The sequence below is a fragment of the Dendrobates tinctorius genome, unplaced genomic scaffold, assembly GCF_039654945.1.
Source record: "Dendrobates tinctorius isolate UK_male_01 unplaced genomic scaffold, ASM3965494v1 ptg000019l, whole genome shotgun sequence".
NCBI classification, from domain to species: Eukaryota; Metazoa; Chordata; class Amphibia; order Anura; family Dendrobatidae; genus Dendrobates; species Dendrobates tinctorius.
In genome coordinates, this window is record NW_027361687.1 from 61,071,231 (window position 1) to 61,093,291 (window position 22,061).

General features: G+C 48.7%; 1 protein-coding gene across 2 annotated transcripts in view; it reads right to left on the reverse strand.

The window, feature by feature from the left end:
- Positions 1-22,061, reverse strand: part of LOC141082995 (signaling lymphocytic activation molecule-like) — a 358,176-nt gene that overhangs the window by 9,521 nt on the left and 326,594 nt on the right. For both annotated transcript variants that reach the window (XM_073567113.1, XM_073567112.1), the window contains exons 5-6: positions 18,566-18,693; positions 4,799-4,919 (exon numbers count right to left, since the gene is read on the reverse strand). In XM_073567113.1, coding sequence (XP_073423214.1) covers positions 4,799-4,919; positions 18,566-18,693 — 249 coding nt within the window. The remainder of the gene's footprint in view (positions 1-4,798; positions 4,920-18,565; positions 18,694-22,061) is intronic.

Genomic DNA, 22,061 nt, shown 5'->3' on the forward strand with positions numbered 1-22,061 from the left:
AGTTTGTCTCAAGATCTCATCGTCATGATCAGTCGTCAGGACAGGCTGAGACGTACTCCTGAATGTCCTTAGCCATAGTAGGCCACCATTAGTACCAGGAGATGAGTTGCAGAGTCTTTCTCTGACCGGCGTGACCAGCCAACTTGGATGAGTGACCCCACCGAAGGACACGAGTACATTCAGAAGCTGACACGAAAGTTTTCCCAGGGGGAAGCCGGGCAAGATCAGCAGAAGCGACAGTGACTAACTTTGAGGGTTCAATGATGTGCTGCGGTTCTTCTTGATCAGGAGGTAGGAAGGCTCTGGAAAGTGCATCTGCTTCGACATTTTTGTCAGCTGGGCAAAAATGAAGAACAAAATTAAAGCGAGCAAAAAACAAAGCCCAGCGGGATAGACGAGGATTCAGCCTTTGCGCAGTTTGGAGGTAAGCAAGGTTTTTGTGATCGGTGTATATGATACCTGATGAAGAGCTCCTTCTAGAAGATGCCTCCACTCCTGCAGAGCCAATTTGATAGCCAACAATTCCCAATCTCCAACGGAATAATTCCTCTCTGCGGAAGAAAAAACCTTGGAAAAAACCACAGGAGTGCATTCGCCCGGTGGGCGATTTCTGGGTTAGTACGGCTCCCGCACCTACTGAGGAAGCATTGACCTCAAGAAAAAATTGTTCATTAGAGTTAGGACGATGAAGAACAGGTGCAACAGCAAAGGTCTTTTTGAGAGAAACAAATGCCTCCTGAGCATCAGGAGGCCAATCTTTGGGATTTGTACCTTTCCAGGTCAGAGCTGAGATGGGCGCCACTCGGGTGGAGAAGTTAGGAATGAATTGTCTGTAGTAGTTGGCGAAGCCCAGAAATCGCTGTATGGCATTCAGCCCAGACGGACGAGGCCACTTGAGTACAGCCGATAACTTCTCTGGATCCATTTTTAATCCTGTGGAGGAAACAATGTAACCAAGGAAAGGCAAAGAGGATTGTTCAAAGAGGCACTTTTCAAACTTGGCATACAGTCTGTTCTCTGTAAGCCTCTGTAAGACTAGGCGTACTTGCCTCCGGTGCGAGACCAAGTCAGTGGAAAAAATCAGAATGTCGTCCAGATAGACAACAACACAGGTGTAAAGCAGATTCCTGAAAATGTCATTGACGAACTCTTGGAAAACAGCGGGTGCATTGCTTAGACCAAACGGCATTACCAAGTACTCGTAGTTACCATCACGGGTGTTGAAGGCTGTTTTCCATTTGTCGCAATCCCTGATTCGGATCAAGTTGTAGGCACCTCTGAGATCCAGTTTGGTGAAGATCTTGGCCCCTCAGAGACGGTCAAACAGTTCTGAAATTAGAGGCAAAGGGTACCTGTTTTTTACCGTGATCTGGTTCAGTTCCCGGTAGTCGATACAGGGCCACAAGGATCCGTCCTTTTTCTTCACGAAGAAGAAGCCTGCTCCTGCCGGATATGATGATTTTCAGATAAACCCTCTGGCCAAATTCTCCTGGATGTAGTCCGACATAGCCTGAGTCTCTGCCTGGTAAAGAGGTTAAACTCTCCCACGGGGAGGAGATGTACCAGGAAGAAGATCTATTGGACAGTCATACGACCTTTGGGGAGGAAGTTTTTCAGCCTCCTTTTTCCCAAAGACATCCGAGAAGGACCAGTAAGCGGATGGTAACCCAGGCAGGGTAGCAGGTTGGACTGGGGGTGAAACTGGTTCTATCCGGGTTAAGCAACGGTCCGTGCAGGAATCTCCCCAACGTAGAATTTCGCGTGTTCTCCAATTAAGGACTGGTTCGTGTTTCTGAAACCAAGGCAAACCTAAAAGCAAGGGGTGAGACAAACCCGGGTACACATGAACACGGATTCTTTCAGAATGCATAAGACCTACCCGGAGTTCCACTGGCTCAGTCTGGAACTGGACGGGTTCAGTCAGTGGCTGGCCATCGGCACCGGTCACCCGCTACGGTTTAGGGAGAGCCTGAACTGGTAAGTGGTAACGATCCACAAGCGTCTGCTGGATAAAACTCCCGGCAGCTCCGTAATCCAACAGACAGAGTCCAGAAAATGTTATTGCTCCACAGGTCACGGAGACCGAGATCTGCAACGAAGAAGAGGAACATTCTCTACCTAGGGTGGCCTCTCCTACCGAGCCTAGCCACAGGAGTTTCCCAACTTCTTTGGACAGGAGCGGATCAGGTGTTCGGAACTACCACAATATAGACAGTTTTCATCTTTGCGGCGCGCCTCCTGGCGGTGGCTGGCCAGACTTAGTCGATCTACCGCCATAGCTTTGGGAGAAGAGGATGAGGTAGCCATTTTGGAAGAACTAGAGTCCAGGTGGTAGGACCTCTTGTCTCGCTTAATCTCCATGGAACGCTCCTGAAAATGCAGGTCAATCCGGGTTGCCAAGGAAATCAGGTCATCCAAGATGGTAGGCCTGTCCTGTCCCGCCAGATCATCCTTAATTTTTCCAGATTGGCCCTCCCAGAAGGTAGCCAGCAAGGCCTCATTGTTCCAAGATAACTCAGACGAGAGGGTACGGAACTGAACAGCATACTGAGCCACCGTGAGGGTTCCTTGGCGTAAACGAAGCAGGGCAGAAGCGGTCGACGTGGCCCGGCCAGGTTCATCGAAGGTCCTGCGAAAAGTCTCTAGGAAGAATTGAAGATCATTAACCAGCGGGTCTCCTCTCTCCCATAACGGGTTTAGCCAGTTTAGCCAGGCGGGAGCCTCTCCTGCCAGATGTGACATAATGAAGCCCACTTTGGCACGGTCAGAAACAAACATGTGCCCCAAGATTTCGAAATGTAGGGTACACTGATTGAGAAAACCCCGATACTGAGTGGGATCACCATGGAAGCGGGGAGGAGCCGCCAGGTGAGGACCCTTGCTTGCCGTGACAGCAGGTACCTGGGTGCTGATAGATGAATCAGGAGCAGCCGGGTTCAGCAGAGAATCCATGCGGGTGGACAGGTTACGTAGATAAGACGTGATCTTGTCCTGTTGATCTTTTAAGCGGGTCACCTCTTGGCACAGCTCCATAGTCAGAGGCCTCTGGGGTCCAGCAGATTCCATGGCCGGAGCAATCTGTAACGAATGGAAGTGGAGGCAGAGATGGTGAAGTTCACATCCGTTTTTTATTTTTAAAGTGGAACCTCGGGACCACGGTCTGGAGGGCTCCGAAGGGGGCGTGACTAGTGAGCCCCGGGTACCCATCGTAAAGCCCCTCAGACAGGGCCAGAATGGAATACCCAGAGGACACAGGTGCTACCTCCAGTTAGACCCCGGACACGTGGCAGCTGTCCCAGCGGGATCAAAAGGGATAACAGTAGTTACAGCAGAGTCTGTAATGAGACGGGTCCTGGATCCGGGTAGTTGGTAGGTAGTTGGTTCCAGTGACCTTCACACAGTCCTCGGACTCGGATGGCTGTTGGCGGAACGGGATGGCTTTCGCCCAGATGGTTGCTGATATAATCAGGGAGCACAGGATACTGATACTCTGTGGAGACAGATAGCATTAGAGAATGCACAGAGACTGCAGACGCAGCGCAGACAGGTTAGCAAGAGAACCGGATGTAGCAATGATTGATACTCGTTGCTCCGGCGCTCTCCCTATGGAGTAGAGGCCAGAAATAGCAGCCAGTGCGCTGCCATTGGTTAATTGCACTTTTTGAAAAATGCACGCTGTCCCTTTAAGAAGGCAGGAGAGCGGGCGGGCGTGCCCTAATTGCTATAGTTACAGATCTGCCGACAGGACGCCAGGAGGTGGATGCAGGAGGGAGACTGAACGTAGAGCAGCAGCATGAGACCCAGAGGAGGCCGGGTGCTGCCTAAGGATAGCGTGCGAGGCTGGAGGTGAGTGCCCAGAGCGGGGGGCAGTGGCAGACCTGGACGCAGCACCAGGATGGGGACCAGGTGTAACGGTGGCAGACCTTGGCGCCGCGCCAGGACAGGGACCGGGTGTTACAGTCAGTATTGTCTTTTGCTTCATCCCCTGCCCAGGAGATGTGGTATGCTCCGTACATGGTCAGACACAGACAGTTTTTAAAATTAACTTTCGTTTGTGGGAAAACCCATTAATGTGACCGGCTTCCTCTGCCTGTAGGCACGTCGCGCATCTGCCGCCGGGATCAGCCGAATGATTCCCTGCACCTGCGTGGAATTCGCGCAGGCGCAGTAAATCAGACCGCTGCCATCCTTGTGCAGACAGATAGCGGCAGTCACATTAAAACTGCGCATACGCTCCTCCTGTACAAGGATGGAGGCGGTCAGTGAATCATTCAACTGATCCTGGCGGCGGCGTGTTTGCGACGGTGTTCCGCTGGTGTTACCAAGCAAGAGGCTGTGTACGGCATATACAGTGTGTGTGTGTGTGTGAGTGTGTGTGGTGCATATGGCATATACAGTGTGTGTGGTGCGTATGGCGTATACAGTGCATGTGGTGCATACAGCTTATACAGTGTGTGTGTACGGTGTATACAGCATGTGTGTGTGTGTGGTACGTACGGCGTTTACAGTATGTGTGTGTGGTGCGTACATCGTATACAGTGTGTGTGTGTTGCGTATGGCATATACAGTGTGTGTGCATGTGTGTATGGTGCAACGGTGTTCCGCTTGTGGTAACGCGCAAGAGGCTGGTACCACCAGCAGTTTCCATATTGAGACACCCATCACTTGTGTGTCCCAATATGGCGGTCGGTGAACTTCCGCTGCTTGGAATTCTGGGATCCGGACACATCTGGACGGAACAGGATGTGAAGACATTACAAGGTAATTATATATTAGATTAGGGCAGCATGTTACTTACACACTCTGGTCTCCTCATTGCTTATATTCTGTGATTGAGCATCGTCTCTGCAAGGACCAGCCAACTCATACACCGATGAAAAAGGCTGGTTATTAGATGCAACAGCATATGCGCTTCGATTCTTAAAAATGTAAGAAAAAACAGAGAAACAAAGATGAAAATATAAGGACAGTTGCACTTGTTTTGCTGCCTCTTTCCTTGGCTACTTTCTTTGGCGCATAGGCAGCCATCTCTCCCTTCTCTTATTTTCTATTTAGGTGCGTGTCAAGGAGGTGTGAACCCCATCTTAGGCTACTTTCACACTTCAGGTTTTCGGCGTCAGGCGCGATCCGGCGTCGTGCCGGAACGCCGGATCCGGCAAATGTTTAGTAAAACCGGATGTGACGGACCCGGTTTTCTGCCAGATCCGTCTTTTTCTTGACAGACAAAACCGGATCCGTCTCATCCGGTTCATCCGTTTTTCTATCCGTTTTTCGACGGATTACGCCGGATCCGGTTTTTAAAATTGACCCTTGTGGCCTTCCGAACGGGATTGGCTACTGGAAAACTATATATAGCATGTTCCTACAGCCCTTCTTTGACAGGTTGTAGAGGAGAAAGTGCAGGTTGGAGAGAAGAGCAAGTTACTGGCGAAGATGGATGTTGTCATTGGAAATATTTTGAAGAATTTGGCGGATTTTATAGCGGAGGCGAATCGTTTGAGGTTGATTGTTCTTTAGAAGGAGAGAGCGAGACAGCAGCGCATCAGGCATCGTAGACGACGTTTGTGGATCCACCCCATCACAGCCAAGAGAATGACGCGTGGGGTCTATTCTACACTCTGCATGGACCTTCGACGAAACCCGGATACATTTTTTGGATATGTTAGGATGAAAATGGAGAATTTTGATTACTTGGTGGAGCGCATTGCACGCCTCATAAGAAAAGCGGACACCTATTGCCGCTTCTCTGTTTCACCTGCAGAGCGTCTGATGGTGACTTTAAGGTAAGCCACATTTATTGGATGTGATCGCATCAGAGCACACTTTCACTGCAATCTTGTTGGTGGTAGTTTGTATCTCCAAGTGTTATAGCTCAGTTTTGGTATGTAATGCTGTGATTTAAAACTAATTTATTGTTTTTTAATTCCCCACAGATTTCTTGCAACTGGAGAATCCCTTTCGTCACTGCATTTCCAGTACAGACTCGGGATTTCCACCATATCTGGAATAGTGAAGTACACATGCCGTGCACTGTGGGACTCCTTAGCTGAAGAGTTTTTACCAGAGCCCACAACAGAGAGGTGGATTGAAATTGCTGACAAGTTTCAACAGATATGTCAATTTCCCAACTGCTTGGGCGCTGTGGACGGGAAACATATCCGCATTGTAAAGCCAGCTGGATCGGGATCGGAATATTTCAATTACAAGAAATATTTTTCAATTGTCCTCATGGCCATCGCTGATGCGGAATACAAATTTATTGCGGTTGATATTGGGGCCTATGGCCGCTCCAATGACTCTCAAGTTTTCAAACTGTCTGCCATGGGGCGTAAACTGTATGGAAACACCTTCCAGTTCCCACCACCTAGACCGCTGCCGCAAACATCTGGTCCACCTATGCCATTTGTCTGTGTAGGGGATGAAGCCTTCCAGCTGTCAGAACACCTTTTGAAACTGTACTCTAGCAGAGGATTGACAAGACCAAAACGCATTTTTAATTACCGCCTCACAAGAGCAAGAAGAATGGTTGAATGTACCTTTGGTATTCTGACAGCCAAATGGCGGGTCCTATTGACTGCGATCAACCTCAAGACAGAAACTGTGGACGAGGTGATCAAAGCATGCGTAGTACTCCACAATTTTGTTATCTGCAAGGAACCCATTTCCATTGAGGACACCTCTGAAGAAACCACCTTGCAAGATTACCATGACATTACCACTAGAAGTTCTGTGACGGTTTCAGTAATGAGGGACAATTTTGCACTATACTTTATGTCACCTCAAGGCAGAGTACACTGGCAGGATGACAGAGTGTGAAAGATTTGTGCCCAACCAAACTTGTGTACCTTCTGTACCAACAGTATATACCTTTGCCAACCAAAGTTGGCTATCTTGTCATGGTCTCTATTTTTAGCTTTAGGCCACAGGTGTGTACCTGGTTGTGTTTTATGCAAAGTATTTCACCTTTTAACAAAAGTTGTGTACATCGTTATGAAATCACCAACAATAAACACAACTTTTTAGGTGAAATACTTTGCTTCAAACACAACCAGGAACACAACTGTGGCAAAAAGCTAAAATTTACCCACAGTTATATACCTAGTTTTGAATACCATTTCACCTTTTAAATACCCTGTATTTAACCTTTTTCACCGCAGAAAGAAATGACAGACAACCAGTGTAAAATAATTTAACTTTTATTGAAAAATGTTTTTTTTAGTAAACTTTTTTAAAATTTTAATAAACTTGTTTAATAAAGCTTTGAAACCATAAAACTGGTCATTTTTATTTAAATACACACATTATAAATCTGTGTAGTGTGTGGTGGAAATACTGCTGGAGGGGCTGCGGGACACTTCGACACTGGGAGTGTGGAGAGAGGACTGGGATCGTGGTGGGGAAGGAACAGTTAGAGGTGAAGGTGTGGAAAAAACTACAGAATGGGTGGACATGTGGGAAGCAGAAGAGGTGGTGGGTGGTGGAGTGGAGGGTTGGGCAGGGACTGTAGGAGCAGATGATGTTGATGGCAAGTTGTATGGGGAAGGAGTTTGGTACGGGGCAGGTTGCTGGAAGTGGGGAGATGTCTGGTACGGGGCAGGTTGCTGAAAGTGGGGAGATGTCTGGTACGGGGCAGGTTGCTGGAAGTGGGGAGATGTCTGGTACGGGGCAGGTTGCTGGAAGTGGGGAGATGTCTGGTACGGGGCAGGTTGCTGGAAGTGGGGAGATGTCTGGTACTGGGGAGGTTGCTGGTACTGGGGAGTTTGCAGGTACTGGGGAGGTTGCTGGTACTGGGGAGGTTGCTGGTACTGGGGAGGTTGCTGGTACTGGGGAGGTTGCTGGTGCTGGGGAGGTGGATGGTGCTGGGGAGGTGGATGGTGCTGGGGAGGTGGATGGTATGTAATAGGAGGGGGAGGATGGAAAGTGGCTGGAGGGGGTGTAGATGTAATAGGAGGGGGAGGATGGAAAGTGGCTGGAGGGGGTGTAGATGTAATAGGAGGGGGAGGATGGAAAGTGGCTGGAGGGGGTGCAGGTGGAGGAACTACTGTGGTGGGAGGAGGAGGTTGGGAGGTAACTTGCTGGAGAGCAGCGTGGCATGAATGCATTACACGCATCTGCTGGGCAGGAGAGAGCGTTTCCATGCGCTCCACAACAGACCTGAAAAAGGTGTGGTTTGGCGAAGATCTTGCTTCTGAATGCATGGTTTGCAGAAGTGTCTTCACCTCCAGAATGCTGGAGTTGATCTGCTGATAGCCTGCGGAGATTTGCTCTGACAAGACTTTTAGACAGTTCTGGAAAGATGCATTCAGATGCAAGAACTCTGGCGCATAAGTCTTTTCCTGACCCCTCTGCCGCTGCCGCCCAGTACCCGCAGGTGTACTAGAGGTGGCAGGGGCAGAAGGGTGGGGTAAAGGGAAAGCGATCTCCTCACCAGCAGCTTCATGTAATGTAGGCGGCCACGATGCTCCTGTGCTGGTGGATGGGACAGATGGGTCGAATGTGTGGGAAGGCTGGGAAGGTGCAGATGTACCGGGGCGGTCGAAGTGTCCCTCGGTGCCGGTCTCCTCAGGGATCGCCTCAGAAGGGTCCAATAGTGCAGGCTCCCGAGTGCTGCTCACCGTGCTGTGGAATAAAGAGAAAAAAAAACAATTAAAATAGTGACATGGTATGGCCCTGGCTGAAAAAAAAAAGTTACATCTAAACATTTTTTTGTCACTTGTGGTGTGTAATATTTACCTTCTGGTGAGCATTGTCTCCCGGAGGAACGACAGGGCTCGTGCGTACTTGTACTTGCTCCTGCGTCCTCCAGATCCACTCGGGGCCCGCATCTCTTTATTGAACTCCTTCTTGAAACGATCCCTCACAGACCGCCACCGCTTCACAATTCTCTCCCCTGAAACGAGAAAGGACAAAGTGGTTAGTATACAACATCAGTGTTTCCCAAACTCCAGTCCTCATGGTCCCCGGGGGTCATGTTTTCAGGATTTCCAAAGTAAATAGAAATCCTGAACACATGATCCGTGGGGACCACGAGGACTGGAGTTCGGGAAACACTGGTTTAAATCAAGCAACCGGTACTGTATATACTTACGCTCTTTAATCTGGGCCCGAGCTTCGAGGTCCTCCCAGCGGTCCACAAGGAGCGAACAGATTTCCTCCCAGAGTCGTCGGGTAACGATCAGGTCAGCGTGGCGTCGGTCAGCCATATTCCAGAGCGGCTCCCTTTCTCTGACGAGATCGATGAGGCGGTCCACATCAATCCCTCCATCCTCACCGTCAGAGTCGGGAGCACGCTGTGAAGGCTGTTAAAGAAAAAGACAAAAATAACATAATTAGCCTCCACAAAAGAAATGAAATAAAAAGTGCAAAAAAAACAAAGCAAAAATATTTATACTTACACGCTGGTGACCACCGCGTTGCTGTCGCCGACGACCCTGGGAGGCACTGCGAGGACCTCTTGGCCGAGCACCAGATTGGGAAGACTAGAGAAGAAAACAAAAAATGTTATGTCTTTGGATGTAGGCATTTGTTTGCTGTGTGTGGTCTGCAGAACATTGTTTTCTATGTGTTGTGTGTAGTGTGATGTTGTGTTTCTGCGTTTGATGCAAAAAACTTACCAATTGTGAGCCCACTCCAAGTGTCTGTCCACCCCTTCCTTCTTCTTCTGGGAGCTCCTCTTCATCTTGTGATTCCTGTTTTGAAATAAAAGGCAATGAATACACATATATTACAGAGATGATGGATTTTGGAAATAAAAACTTACCGTCAAACGCTGACGATGCGAGGGAGGGCTCCCAGAAGATGTGCTGTCTTCCTCATGGCCAGACTCCATGGCTGTGGGTGGTGTTTCTGCTGCTGCCATTGCTGCTGCTGCTGCTGCATCTATTGGGCGGCTGTTGAATAAAGAGAAACAAAGGGCCAATGAATATCTTGATATTCCATAGCCCTAGTTTGGAGGAATGGGGGATTTGATAATTACCGTCTCTCATCTGCTGCTGGACTCCCCTCCCGTTGTTCAGCATGCTGCTCCTTTTGGGGTGGTGCTGATGGTGCTGCTGCTGCAGATGTCTGCTGCCTTCTCCTGCTCCTGGTTCTTGGCTTGGGTGGCATGTTGGGTGTGGCTGAGGGTCCCATTGTCTTGCTTTTATATATGTCCTGTGGGCAGAGCTACTGAGCATGCTCAGATCAAAGAAACCGGATCCGGCCGCCGGATCCGGCCGTCGCCGGATCCGGCGCATTGCGGCGCTCATAGGCTTTCATTGTATGAAAAAGCCGGACACGCCGGATTCGGCGTGTCCGGCTTTTTCGACGGATACAAAAAGCGTTACAGTCACCGTTTTTTCCAGACGCCGGATCGCGTCACATTGCCGGATCCGGCGAAAATCGGATGAAACGCATGGCCATCCGGCTCGATCCGGCTCTAATGCAAGTCAATGGGGGGGAAACCGGATCCGGCATTGCATTTCGACGGATCCGGTTTTAGTCAAAAGCGCCGGATCGCGCCTGAAGCCGAAAACCTGATGTGTGAAAGAGGACTAAGGGACATAAATATACAAGGTGGGACAAGCCTTGACTTAGGAAAGTCTGACTGACGGCTTCACTGTAATGACCCCTCCCAAAACCCACACTTACCCCTTCTTAACTTAAATAAGACACGACTGCGTGACATTGGATGTAAAAGGCCACAGCAGCCCCGTTTATTAACACCAAACAAGCAATAACATTTTATCCATAAACGTAGAAATATTCCATAAACATAACCACAAGCAAAAGGAGGGGGGGTAAATGAAGAGTCCATTGTACATGATTGCAACACCAGCTCCACCACGTGCCCTCAGCCGCACCACACCGGCTCGAGGACACCCAGCCGAGTGTTGCAAAACCCATTGTACATGATTGCAACACCAGCTCCACCACGTGCCCTCAGCCGCACCACACCGGCTCGAGGACACCCAGCCGAGTGTTGCCCAACCAATGTCCTGCTGGGACCCAGCCCAGCAGGGACCCACGTTAACATGCCCCGCTGTGACCGAGCACAGCAGGGTCCCACGTTAACATGTCCCGCTGTGACCCAGCACAGCTGGGACCCACCTTAACCAAGTATACCATTGCACCACCAGGGGTAACCCGCTCCTGCACTGGGTTCACCCCCCCCCGCTCTTTGTGCAATCCACCGACTTCAAATACCCCCCTCCTTTCCGCCGAGTGCTGCGACAACGTCAAACCTCTTCTTCTCTTCACCATGTCGATCTCCAGAAGATCCTAACATTAGGGCGGGAGGGCGGGACGATTCCGGACGTTGCAAGGTAAGGAATGACCATCCCCCCACAGTTCTGCCCTATATATCCATCCCACTACTGACCACTCCCTGCCAACTTACATTGCACAATAAGCCCCATAGCTCCAACCCACACCTTCCCCACAAGCACAAAGCACTACTGACCACTCCCTGCCAACTCACATTGCACCATAAGCCCCATAGCTCCAACCCACACCTTCCCCACAAACACAAAAGCACTACACCTTACCCTTCACTAACCCTCAGGCCTAGCATCCCTCCTTAGTCATGTGCGCCCTCCCTGTAGCCCCTTTGGGGCAGGCGTCCGGGCTTGCCTTGACTTCGGAAAGTCTGACTGACGGCTTCACTGTAATGACCCCTCCCAAAACCCACACTTACCCCTTCTTAACTTAAATAAGACACGACTGCGTGACATTGGATGTAAAAGGCCACAGCAGCCCCGTTTATTAACACCAAACAAGCAATAACATTTTATCCATAAACGTAGAAATATTCCATAAACATAACCACAAGCAAAAGGAGGGGGGGTAAATGAAGAGTCCATTGTACATGATTGCAACACCAGCTCCACCACGTGCCCTCAGCCGCACCACACCGGCTCGAGGACACCCAGCCGAGTGTTGCAAAACCCATTGTACATGATTGCAACACCAGCTCCACCACGTGCCCTCAGCCGCACCACACCGGCTCGAGGACACCCAGCCGAGTGTTGCCCAACCAATGTCCTGCTGGGACCCAGCCCAGCAGGGACCCACGTTAACATGCCCCGCTGTGACCGAGCACAGCAGGGTCCCACGTTAACATGTCCCGCTGTGACCCAGCACAGCTGGGACCCACCTTAACCAAGTATACCATTGCACCACCAGGGGTAACCCGCTCCTGCACTGGGTTCACCCCCCCGCTCTTTGTGCAATCCACCGACTTCAAATACCCCCCTCCTTTCCGCCACTGCGAGCACGTATGACACCTTGTACGTGCGAGTACCACCACCAAAAACCCAACCCGAGCCGACTCTGCGGCTCGAGTAACCAATGTTTCTGTACCAAGACCAATCAATCAAAACTGATCCCCATTAGACCTCACAATGCCAACCTACACCAAAATACCAGTACAACAAGGTCAGCCACACCCAAGACCTGCAACTAGCCAACCGCATCGTCCAATCCTATGCACCGCCTGCGCGACCAGTCCCCAACCTGAGCCGCCGCCTCTGCCTCGTTGAGACCGCAACATTGCAGGCGCCTCCGAAAATTATACTTCACCTAATAATTGATCAAAGCCAACCATTATTGCCGTGAACAAAAGAACCTACATTGGTTCCCCAAACCTCCGATAGATTCTTGAAAATGTGCCCAGTAAAACCCACTATGTAGTCATTCCAAACAGGAGCCCCTATGGACACCAACATGAGCACGGCTCCCAGGCAGAAAATTGCACTCCACCTGATAATAATCAAAGCCAACCATTATAGACGTAACAACAGAACCTACACTGGTTCCCCAACCTCCGACAGATTCTTGAAAAACGTGCCCCACTATATAGTCATGAACAACAACACGAGCATGGCTCCCAGGCAGGAGCATTCAGGCCCGATGTCTCAGATCAAACTCCTTGACGCCCCAGCGACCAAGTCTCCACCACACACGTGCAGTACCAAAACGCTGTTGGTCCCGTCAACCCTGCGTGATAGCATCTATCTTAAAATATCCACCCAACTAGAAAACATAAACCAATCCACCCCGTAATCACCACGACCCGGAACGAATTAATTGTGTGCATCACCCGTGCACTTCGAACCCAGAATCACAACACTATTGTTGCCACCCTCTTACCAAAAGTGAGATGTACTCCGCACCCATTCCCCGCTGAACTGCAGATTCGACACTACTCACAAAAGAAAGAAAAGCGACTCCACACCACCTGAAGTCCAGGAAAACTCAGACACACATCACGTCTCCCGAAAACCCCAGACACCATAAACCCGGGCCATCCGTCAAAACATTGCACTCACCGGTGCCCGATGCTTGTCCACCACTCAGCCTTAAAGCACCGCAAAAAGCACCCCCAAACGGAGCACAGCCCCAGATGATTACCAGGTCCTTAGAATCATTAAAAGTCAATGCACATCGCACTAGCTTCCCCTGCCACAGCGTACCTCCAGCCCAACATTAATGAAAGTAATGTTATAGCTGCAACCTGCTAACCCACTACCTAAAGTACACCTCCCCCGCAGCAGCGCTGCGCCACAACCGTGTCCCCATAATACCAGCTGGTCCTGACAAGTGCGCATAACGGAATAAATGACATAGCCATGTATTGCCGGACGGGCTACACCCATGCGGGAGACCATTCACACGGCCATCGAAACAACATGTCCTGCCTCATGCTCTATACAGAATTCCTGACAAATGGAACAACACCCGCTGGATAAACAAACCGTTCACCAACCAGGACCCCCGAGACCAGTAAAGCACACGCTGGGTTACCCAACTCAAATGTTGCATCATCCTTGCGCAACACTTCACCCTGGCCCCCCCATCCGGGGGCACCCAAAAAGAAAAGACTCTAAGGAGAGCTGTATACCCAGAAGGCAAAGCAGGACCAGCTGCACCCACAATAAACCTCCTAGCCCATTGTAACGAAAAACTATCCACTCTGTATAATAAACTCCTACGCAGCTACAATCAACGGCTGTAACAAATACCACCCGATACAGTCTGCCAAAAGCTCAATCGGCAACCCTAAAGAACCGCAGTGAGAACCACCAGTCCTTACGTACAAAAGTTGTTAAAACTGCCCCAGGGCAGCCACGACCAGCAAATTACCGTAAGAACGCCATATGACTGCAGATCATGCAAAAACCCCCAGTGGATCGTAGCCCCACGTATTCAATAACCAAAATCAACCCCCCAAAACAGCAGCGCAATATACACGGGAACCTAATAACGACCCCCGACCTGACACGATGTACTCGTTAACCTAACCTGACTTAGACATAGGGCCCCAGGTGAATCAAACACTTTGACTTATCCAAACACATGATAACCGCAACAACGCCCTGAGCATGAAGAAACCCATAGTAGTCAAGGGTTGGACCATGAACAGAAATAAGCACACCACCTTCCCTAATACCAGATAGTAGTTCCAGGTTGGACCATGAACAGAAAATAAGCACTGCACCATACCTAATACCAGATAATCCCCGACTACCACACAGAAACCAAACCACGGACCTCAACAACCGGACATTGACCAACCATAACCCCAGCTCCACGCCATATCTACGTATCCCCAGAAATTAACCAGGAAAACAAATCCGGTAAAAGGTCAACTCCAAGCCCCCCGGGGGAAATGTCATCCATTGCTGCCAGAAAGGCAGGTTCCCGAAAGATCTGCCGTCCCAAGCATCTCGACCTCACCAGAACGTCTGCCGCAACAAAACAAAATGCCCCTAGTGAACATGAAAACCCTTAGTACACTCAAAGCCCCTATTGGAGAACCGAATCCGGCATATAAATAAAACACACCCTAATGAAAACTCGACCACCTACCCCCTCACCTCTGACCAGCAATAGAACACACCCCACTGTAACGTGAAAGATTAAGCCGCCCGATGCACTACCCAAACAGATCACCACGTCAGTGAACTGCCATCCAACCAATATCAAATACTTGGCGCGGCGATAATCCTCCAGCCCAAAGACCCCATGCCTATAACAATAAACCATAAAACTGGCATGGATATGGCTATCCACCACCGCTCTGCCAATATCCGTATCACCACCTGAATTACTCACAAACCGCCATGGAATCACCACCAGTCATACACAAACACCCAGAGAATGCAAGCACAATTATACTAACCAAAATAAAATGATGTCGTCACCTATAGATATACCCACTATCATAAAAGCAAACTAGCATGAAATTAAAAAATACCTCCCAACACTCATGAAGTGCACAAAACAGCCTCCTGGACCACAAAGCAACCATTCCCTCACAGATTCGAACGCTGTCCACATGGACCAGCCGCGCATCTTTCCGAACCCCCAGACAAACACCCGAAACCATACGTAGCAACACCCATCCCAACCAATATAATGTAGACATTAATAAAGGTTTAAGTGAGCCTTACTTACTAGGCTGACTCCGCGGAACCCCACGGAACAGCCGTCACGTATCCTCCGCGTCGAGCACCGCAACTGCGATCTTCTCCATGGATCTACGCCGACTGCAGCCCTCCTGGGCCGCAGCGCCAGCGCCCAGACCGACTGTCCGTCCGGGAACGCATGGCAAAAAGTCACTGGTTCGGAGCCTCAAACAGGGGGGGGGGGAGGTTGGCGCTCCAGCCGCAGGCAACACCTCCTGAATCTGGCACCCAACGCCGGGGGAACGCGACGCCGGACCACATGACCTGTGGCCCCTGGCAGCTGAAGGGTGGCCACATGACCGAGCCACCGCCCGCTTCCCCCCAGCGCCGCGAGAAAGGAAATGAGGCTGGTGAAGTCACACACCACCTCGCCACCGGGCTCCTTGCCGCGTCACGTCACCGCCGTCCACCGATGCCGATGACCGCGCCGGGTCAGGTGACCACGCCGGGTAACTTGGCCGCGACGTGCGCGTCACCACTGTGTGACGCGATCCGAAATGGAGGGGAGGCCGGCCACGTCACTCACCGCCCCGTTACCTTGCTGCCTGCTTCTCGACTTCTGGCTCCGGCCCCGCGATGTCTTCTGCAAGAGGTCTGCTAATGGGGCTCATCCTCCGCTGCAAACTTAACTCCGGGCTGAGGTGCTCAGGAGGCCGTGATCGTCGCTGCCGCTTCGGAGGCAGAGGGGTCCCATCTTCTCCGCCGTCACCATCACCAGACCATCGCTGCAGCTGTTCCTTCATCCACTGCTGGCCGCGCTGCTCCTTCATCCTCTTCATCTGTGCCACGAGGTATTCCATCTTCTGGATCCAAAGATTCAAGCTGAAGTCCCAGTTGTGAGGAGCTGACGATTCCGGACGTCTGCAAGGTAAGGAATGACCATCCCCCCACAGTTCTGCCCTATATATCCATCCCACTACTGACCACTCCCTGCCAACTCACATTGCACAATAAGCCCCATAGCTCCAACCCACACCTTCCCCACAAGCATAAAGCACTACTGACCACTCCCTGCCAACTCACATTGCACCATAAGCCCCATAGCTCCAACCCACACCTTCCCCACAAACACAAAAGCACTACACCTTACCCTTCACTAACCCTCAGGCCTAGCATCCCTCCTTAGTCATGTGCGCCCTCCCTGTAGCCCCTTTGGGGCAGGCGTCCGGGCTTGCCTTTATCTCTATTATGTGTGACTTTTTCCAATACTGTAGTGGAGCAGAAAAATTTGCAGGGTGTTGTCAACATCAGCATTAAGGCAGTGTAAACTTTCTCAGCCTATTGACTAGGTCTTAAATGATACAATGATGTTGCGAGGGCTGGCAATCACAAGAGGTGCCCTGGATGCCGGTATTCAAACTTCCTTGGTTGGCACTTGAATACTGGCATCCTGGATGTCTCGTGACTACTAGGCCCCTCGACCTTATGGCATCAAATCAGGCCTACTCAAATGCCAGCATAACGGAGGTCTCTTGTGATTACCAGGCCCTTATAATGGCGTAAAGCCTCATGCCAGCATCCTAGAAGTCACTGTTGTAATTAAAAGGCCCCGGCGATATCATGATGTTGCAGTGGCCTAGAAATCACAAGAAGTGCCCAGGATACCAGCATTCAAAACCCCTTTAGCAAAGACTCGAATGCCAGCATTCTGGTTGCATCTAGCGATTAAAAGGCCCTACCCATGACATCACAATGTCACATGAGATGCTAAAGATTTTATTTTAGCATGAAGTCGAGAGGCCTAGTAATCAAAAGAGGTGCTCAAGATGCAGGCATTTGAGTAGACCTCATGTGATGTCATGACATCAAATGGGCTTAATAATCACAAGATGCACCCAGATGTAAGCATTTGAAGTTCCTTGGTTAGCACTTGCATGCTGGCATAATAGACGTCTCTTGTGATTACTAGACCATTATAATGCCATGATGTCTCAAGCTGGCATCCTTGGTCCCTTTTGTGGTAAAAGACCCCAAGAATATCATGATGTTGCTGTGGCTAAAGTTCACTAGAAGTGCGGAGGATGCCAGCAGTAGGACCTACTTGGTCAGCACTCAAATGTCGGTATTCTAGGCACCTCTACTGATTACTGGGACCACACCTGTGACATCACAGCATCACATGAGATCCTAACTAGACCTCATGCAATGTCATGTAGTTGTGGAGGCCTAGTAATCACAAGAGGCGCCCAGGATGTTGGCATTCGAGTTGGCTTTATGTGATGTCATGACGTTGCAGAGGCCTAGTAATCACAAGAGGTGCCGAGGATACCAGAATTCGAGGGAGCCTCATATGATATCATGATGTCAAGGTGGCCTAGTAATCACAAGAGGTTCCCAGCATGGAGGCATTCAAAGTTTATGGTTGGCACCCGAATGCTGGCATAATAGTCTTCTCTTGTAACTATTAGGCCCTTATAATGCCATGATGTCTCATGAGGCCTACTTAAATGTCGGCATCCTAATTCTCTGTTATGATTACCTGGCCCCCCGTGGCCTCATGACGTTGGCCAGAAATTGCAAGAAATGCCCATGATGCTGGCATTCAAGCCTCTATGGCCAGCACTTCGTTGTGCCTCTTACTAGGTCTCACGCCCATGACATCATAACGTCGCCTGAGATCCTAACGACTAGACTTCATGCAATGTCATGAAGTCGCAGATGCCTAGTAATCACAAGCGTGGTCAGGATGCTAGAATTCAAGAAGGTCTCATATTCTGTCATGTCATTGCAGAAGCTTGGTAATCACAAGACGCCCCTAAATTGCCAAGATTCGAGAAGTTAACATGTGATGTCATGATGTAAAGGGGTCCTAGTAATCACAAGAGGTTCCAAGGATGGGGGCAGTTAAGTAGTGCTCATGTGTTGTCATGATATCATGGGGGCCTAGTAATCACAAGACTTACCTAGTATGCCATCTTTCAAGAGCTGCTTGGAAAAGTTGATATTGCTCTTACCAAAGTGCCATTAAGTTTGAACATTAATCCCAAATCTTTTTTCATCATCAATTTCTACAGTACCATATTTTGGAGAAACCAATGTTCCATGAGAGTTAATGGTAGACCTCAAGGGGGTCATAAATGTTTTTTACAGCACTGTATGAATTAACATACCCCACATACCTCAGGTTTCTGGACTGTGGAGTACAATGTGTGGGTGATTTCATGTGTTTGTTCTGATACTGGTTCGGGGGCTGGTGGTCTACTTTGGGGGCAACTTTGTGGATAGTTGTATTGTTTTGAGGACATACCTGTCATAATTAAATAAAAAAGCAAAAAACAAAAACACAAGCATTTTATAAGTTTTGCTCTGAACATGGTGCCAATAGCAACTGTATGATTTTCCACGGTGGTATATACTGTACGCACTTGACCCTATATTTTAAAGAGAACTAGGATGGTGTTGTTAACCATAGGGCATAATACGGACACTCATGACACTATGCTATACGATAAATTTGGTAACATTTTTATAAAAAAAAAACCCTAAAAAAAGAAAACACCTGCCCTCACCACTGTCAGATTGAGCCAATCAGAGTGACTTGAAGTAGTCATGTGACAATTCTCTAGGGTCCTAACTCATAGGACCAGGAAATCCTCTGCATGAAGTCATGACAGCGTGAGGTTCACTTTTAGCCACCTCAGTGGCACATCCCAAGCCATAAAAATAAATATAATTGTGCCTGTTAGTTTAACCTAGGTATACTAATGGTAGGCATAAGAGTAGTAGGTATACCAATAGTAGGTATAGGAGGAATAGGTATACTAATAGTAGGCATAGGAGTAGTACAGTTGTGGCCAAAAGTATTGACACCCCTGCAATTCTGTCAGATAATACTCAGTTTCTTCCTGAAAATGATTGCAAACACAAATTCTTTGGTATTATTATCTTCATTTAATTTGTCTTAAATGAAAAAACACAAAAAGAATTGTCCTAAAGCCAAATTGGATATAATTCCACACCAAACATAAAAAAGAGGGTGGACAAAACTATTGGCACTGTTCGAAAAATCATGTGATGCTTCTCTAATTTGTGTAATTAACAGCACCTGTAACTTACCTGTGGCACCTAACAGGTGTTGGCAATAACTAAATCACACTTGCAGCCAGTTGACATGGATTAAAGTTGACTCAACCTCTGTCCTGTGTCCTTGTGTGTACCACATTGAGCATGGAGTAAAGAAAGAAGACCAAAGAACTGTCTGAGGACTTGAGAAACCAACTTGTGAGGAAGCATGAGCAATCTCAAGGCTACAAGTCCATCTCCAAAGACCTGAATGTTCCTGTGTCTACCGTGCGCAGTGTCATAAAGAAGTTTAAAGCCCATGGCACTGTGGTTAACCTCCCTAGATGTGGACGGAAAAGAAAAATTGACAAGAGATTTCAACGCAAGATTGTGCGGATGTTGGATAAAGAACCTCGACTAACATCCAAACAAGTTCAAGCTGCCCTGCAGTCCGAGGGTACAACAGTGTCAACTTGTACTATCCGTCGGCGTCTGAATGAAAAGGGACTGTATGGTAGGAGACCCAGGAAGACCCCACTTCTTACCCCGAGACATAAAAAAGCCAGGCTGGAGTTTGCCAAAACTTACCTGAAGAAGCCTAAAACGTTTTGGAAGAATGTTCTCTGGTCAGATGAAACAAAAGTAGAGCTTTTTGGGCAAAGGCATCAACATAGAGTTTACAGGAGAAAAAAAAGAGGCATTCAAAGAAAAGAACACGGTCCCTACAGTCAAACATGGCGGAGGTTCCCTGATGTTTTGGGGTTGCTTTGCTGCCTCTGGCACTGGACTGCTTGACCGTGTGCATGGCATTATGAAGTCTGAAGACTACCAACAAATTTTGCAGCATAATGTAGGGCCCAGTGTGAGAAAGCTGGGTCTCCCTCAGAGGTCATGGGTCTTCCAGCAGGACAATGACCCAAAACACACTTCAAAAAGCACTAGAAAATGGTTTGAGAGAAAGCACTGGAGATTTCCAAGGTGGCCAGCAATGAGTCCAGACCTGAATCCCATAGAATACCTGTGGAGAGATCTAAAAATGGCAGTTTGGAGAAGGCACCCATCAAATATCAGGGACCTGGAGCAGTTTGCCAAAGAAGAATGGTCTAAAATTACAGCAGAGCATTGTAAGAAACTCAATGATGGTTTCCGGAAGCGGTTGGTCGCAGTTATTTTGGCTAAAGGTTGTGCAACCAAGTATTAGGCTGAGGGTGCCAATACTTTTGTCTGGCCCATTTTTGGAGTTTTGTGTGAAATGATCAATGTTTTGCTTTTTGCTTCATTCTCTTTTGTGTTTTTTCATTTAAGACAAATTAAATGAAGATAATAATACCAAAAAATTTGTGTTTGCAATCATTTTCAGGAAGAAACTGAGTATTATCTGACAGAATTGCAGGGGTGTCAATACTTTTGGCCACAACTGTAGGTATACTAATAGTAGGCACGGTGGCTCAATGGATAGCACTGCAGCCTTGCAGCGCTGGAGTCCTGGGTTCGAATCCCACCAAGTACAACATCTGCAAGGAGTTTGTATGTCCCTGTGTTTGCGTGGGTATCCTCCGGGTACTCTGGCATCCTCCCACATTCCAAAGACATAATGATAGGGAATTTAGACAGCGATGATAATGTGTGAAAACGGTAAGGCTATGTGCACACGTACTTGGAAGTGCTGTGGATTTTGAAAAATCCGCAGGTCAAAATACCTGCGGATTAGCCTGTGGTTTCACACCTCACAATGGTGAAGGTGTGATTCCGCACAAAGAATTGACATGTTGCGGATTGTAACCCGCAGCATGTGCACAGCGTTTTTGAAAACAATGGTACTGTACAACGCAGCAGAAACTGCTGCGGACCCGCAGCAGAATCTGCAGCGTGTGCACATAGCCTAAAGCACTGCGGAATATGTTAGTGCTATATAAAAATAAAGATTATTATTATAGGTATACTAATAGTAGGCACAGGAGTAGTAGATATGCTAATAGTAGTCCCAGCAGTATTAGGTATGCTAATATTAGGCATAGGAGCAGTAGGTGTACTAATAGTAGGCATAGGAGGAGTAGGTATTCTATTAGTAGGCATAGGAGTAGTAGGTATGCTAATAGTAGTCCCAGCAGTAGTAGGTGTACTGATAGTAGGCATAGGAGTAGTAGGTATGCTAATAGTAGTCCCAGCAGTAGTAGGTGTACTGATAGTAGGCATAGGAGTAGTAGGTATGCTAATAGTAGGCATAGGAGTAGTAGGTGTACTAATAATAGGCATAGGAGTAGTAGGTATTCTATTAGTAGGCATAGGAGTAGTAGGTATACAAATAGAAGGCATAGGAGTAGTAGGTATACTAATAGTAGGCATAGGAGTAGTAGGTATACAATTCAATTCAAAGAAGCTTTATTGGCAGGACCAAAGAAACATTAGTTTTGCCAAAGCTTGTGTACAGTAGGGAATAGGGAGTAGGGACTGTGGGGATAATGGGTGGGGACTGTAGGAATGATTGATGGGGCACAGGGTGGGGGCTAAGGAAATCCATGGCATATCATGGCTGTCTTTCTCGCAGCCTATGGCATGCACTCACATATTGCGCTGCTATCTCCACCGCACTTTCTTCTTCCCCCAGCAGGA